The sequence below is a fragment of the Fragaria vesca genome, linkage group LG3 (genome assembly GCF_000184155.1).
Source record: "Fragaria vesca subsp. vesca linkage group LG3, FraVesHawaii_1.0, whole genome shotgun sequence".
In the NCBI taxonomy this organism is placed as follows: domain Eukaryota; kingdom Viridiplantae; phylum Streptophyta; class Magnoliopsida; order Rosales; family Rosaceae; genus Fragaria; species Fragaria vesca.
This window is the reverse complement of record NC_020493.1, coordinates 25,451,339-25,455,218: the sequence shown is the minus strand read 5'-3', so window position 1 is coordinate 25,455,218 and position 3,880 is coordinate 25,451,339. Positions and strand designations below refer to the sequence as shown.

General features: G+C 37.6%; 1 protein-coding gene across 1 annotated transcript; it reads right to left on the bottom strand.

The window, feature by feature from the left end:
• Positions 1 to 1,317: 1,317 nt before the first annotated feature.
• Positions 1,318 to 3,189, bottom strand: LOC101312037. The gene is made up of 2 exons (XM_004295047.1): positions 2,988 to 3,189; positions 1,318 to 2,421 (listed from the first exon to the last, which is right to left on the bottom strand). The coding sequence occupies exon 2, from the start codon at positions 2,321 to 2,323 to the stop codon at positions 1,538 to 1,540; it is 786 nt and encodes a 261-aa protein (XP_004295095.1). The 5' UTR covers positions 2,324 to 2,421; positions 2,988 to 3,189; the 3' UTR covers positions 1,318 to 1,537.
• Between the last annotated feature and the right edge of the window lie 691 nt (positions 3,190 to 3,880).

Sequence of the window (3,880 nt, the reverse complement as noted above, 5' to 3'; positions counted from 1 at the left end):
ATACAATTCCCCTAATTTAAGTAGTGATGATAGTGATTATGGTAGTGATGGTGTCCGTGGTGGTAATTTGGATTGTGATCTTCTAGTTTTCGATGAGAATTCTAATTCTCAAGTTGATGGAGATGATGATTTTGAAGCATGAGATAGAGTTCGACGATTGTTCTTGTTCTTTGTAGAGTTCTATTTTGATTGTCAATTTTGTTGTTGTCCCCTAATATTAGATGCTTTTCAATTTTAGAACTTCAATTTTGATTTATGTTGGTCATTTTGTTGAAATTTTACGGTTCTAGACTTCTAGTTCAACTTTAAAACTTTGATTTTAATTTATGTTGGTGATTTTGTTGAATCATATGGTTCTGGACAAAGAGCTAACCCTCAACTGAGATAGTTAGAAGATGATCAGTAAGAAGTAATAAAGAGCATAAATCTGACAGCTCGATCTAACATCAAAGATCGAAAATAAACGGTAACAAATTAGAAGAGTTCTCCGACTAGATGAATGGAGAATGAAAAAGAGTCTTACCAATGTAAATATTTAATCTCATGTTAAAAAGAAGAGTGCAAGAGTGAAACTGATGAAGGGGAGTATGAAAATCTCTATCATGGAGTCCAGATGCTTGGAAGTGAGATGAAAATGGTGTTTTCTCTTTGTTATTAAATGGCAAACTATCAAATCTGTACAAAATTGAATTATCTGGTTGAAAATTTACACTTCATTCTAAGGAAGGATCAATCGCCCAATACCATTTGGTTTAGTGGCATAGTTTTCTTTTAATAAGTGAGAGGTTATGAGTTCGACTCACGAAGTTGTAATATGTGATAAAAAATAAAAATAAAATAAAAAACAAAGGATCAATCCATTTCCACCTAGCTAGGGTACAAAAGGTGAACCCTCTAAACCATAACTGTCAAACCTATATAGCACCCTTCTAATGCGTACAATTAGGTTCAAGGGTGAACATACTTCCCACTATTTGGGAACCTACTCAGCAACCAAACTCTAGCACTCTGATTGTAGGGAATGTGGATTTCAACTTCCCATAATTCTAAACATTTCTTTTTCTTTTCACATCGTTGACTCCTGAAAATCATAAGCCAATACAACGTTTGGTTTAATCGCCATATCGGTCATAGCCTCACAGGCGATGCCACTGTTAGAGGTGATTCAACTCGCCATCACAAAATTTGAAAATTATACAGCGCACCCGGGTGCGCCGCGCACCCGGGTGCGCTGAATACGCTCTCCACAAAATTAATATGATATGCCTAATATTCAAACGCTACCACTGCTCTTCAAACTGAAACCAATGGAAATCTACCAAGAAAAGCTCAAATTCATAAAAGTAACCATGGGAAGTATTACAGTACAACTTCAAATAAAGCAACACAGTCGAAAAGAAATAAATGTCAGGGAAACATCCACGAGGATGTGTTGGCCCCAAATTGATAACATACAAAAGCATTCATCAATTGATTGGTAATACACGACAGACTTGAACTATCCACCAACATTCTCCTTCTGCTCAAGTACCTTAGTTTAACGCTTTCTGCTGTGCCTCTTGCTCTTCTTCCGGCTTCTCCTATCATCAGAATCAGATTCAGAAGACCCTGAATCAGAAGACTCAGATGATGAGGAGTATCTTTTACGCCTTATCTTTTGCTTCTTCTTCTTCCTCCTGCGCCTTCTCTCCTCCTCAGAATCAGATGATGAACTGTAATCTGAACTACTCCCTTCAGAAGAATAATCAGAACCTGTAACTGATGATTCCCCACTATCAGTCTCAAAAACTGAAGCTTCACTATCACTGCCAGAATCAGAACCTCCCCTATGTTTCCTCTTGCTTTTCTTCGATGACTTTTCACTCTTTTCTTCCTTTTTAGTATCTGGATCCGCAACATCCAGATCATAGGATAGTGACACCTTCATCTTCAGTTTAGGATTTTTCAGTTGCTGAGTCCTAGATGGCCTTGAGATATAAACACGTTCATTCTTACATTCATATGTCCAATGCCCAGGTTGGAAACACTTCTGGCATTGTGAAGCTGCACTACCAACAGTAGATATATTTGCCTTCAGGTCTTTCCTCTCACCCAGTCTCACTGCTTTTTCAGTACTCATCAAATACATCTGTCTCTTGGCTTCCCTTTTCTCCTGCCATCTGCTGGGTCCTTCTTCCTTCTGCCCATAAGCGTTAACATTTCGTGCAGCAGCAGCAGCCGCCCTTTCAGCCTGAGCTCGACTAAGACCTTTTGCAGCACTCAAGGCCTGAGCCTTGATCCTTTCTGCTGCAGCCTGAGCCTTCTCTTCTTTCTTACTCGACATGTTCAAATCAGAACAAGCAGAACTGCCTTCCCCTCGAAGACCAATCCCAACTTCGGAGAAACTATCCCCGAACACAGTCCCCAAATGTTCTTAACACCCTGCATTTAAACAGTAATTAGATCATCCACATTCATCTACTATCACCATATGTGGCCAATAAGATCATGAAACCAAACATAACAAGATCATCAAGAATGAATCAGGAAGAAAGAGGCACAAGAGTAGCAGATTTCAAATTAATTAGGTTGAAGTAACAGCCGGAACAAGTATCAAACTGCTAACTCAACCCGCATGAACCAAAACCATGTCGTAGTCTCTAACATAAAACTAAAGCTAGTATTGTTCGAAAAACAGGAATCATGCCACCATACACATTCAGGGTATTAAAATTTCAAGCTGAAATCGACCTAAAGTAAACTAACAACAAATTTAGCACATCAAGAACTTGTCTTTCAACTCAATTGTTCCCTGTGCAGCATTAGTTTCAATCGAAACTAAAATTAAGCTAAAGAACATATATCCAAATCAAAAGACCCAAGATTTCAATTCACGTATAATCGATAACCCTAAAAGCGATGGAATTAAAATCATATGGGCCTTCTTGCGCGGCCGATCTACTCAGAAATTATTGATTGAGGAAAAGAATGATGGATAGTGAAGATACCTTGGTTGGGTTTGTGTGCCGGAGCTTGAAGACGAAGAAGAGGGCCCGTCAATTTGGGGTTTTGAGGGAAGGGAATGATGGAGATATTGGTTGGGTTTATGTGCGGGAGCTTGAAGAGAAGAGAGAGATTTGGGATTTTGGAGGAACAGGGTTTGGCTTTCCCTTATTTTTTTTAGGATTTCCTTGACATTTACACCTCCTCACATTTTTTTTCCATGGTAGTGTATAAAACTTTACTCATCGAACAAATGTAGGTCTAAATAACTAAAAAAACATAAACTAAAATGCATGGCAATTGTATTCTTTTTTTTTTGAACAGGCATGACAATTGTATTCAAAGGCAAGAATATCTAATCTATGCACATCAACATTTCTTTTTGGAAAAAAGAAAACATTACAACACGCAGCATCTATAACACCCAAAATTGATGAGAAAGTCAAACAAATGAGCATGTCGAGCCGAATGGGGAAGAGTATAACTCCAATTTTGTGTTTGAGATGAACGACCGTATTTAGTTAAAGCATTAGTGAGGAAATTAGCTCCACGCTTAACAGTGAACATTTAGAAGGATAGCTAGAATGTAGATGATGAATATCTCCAACCAATGATGGGAGGAGTATCATGCAGACCAAGTATGCGCAACAACATCACATGTTTTGAAAGCAAAACTAATATACACATCTGTTCTAATCCTCATAACTATAACACTTCCTAAATTAACAACTCATATATTTGGTCGTCCAATATCAATTGTTGCATGAAGAATATTATAGGAAAAATACCCATTTAATACTAATTTTAACATCTCATTCTCTATTCTAATGATAATCTTTTTCATGTGCCTATTCCAATATAAGGTAACTTTTTTTATGCTCAAATACACAAATCTTTA

What these genes read in the sequence shown, in the direction of transcription:
- LOC101312037 (XM_004295047.1), bottom strand. Translation starts at nt 2,323, where the DNA reads ATGTCGAGTAAGAAAGAAGAGAAGGCTCAGGCTGCAGCAGAAAGGATC.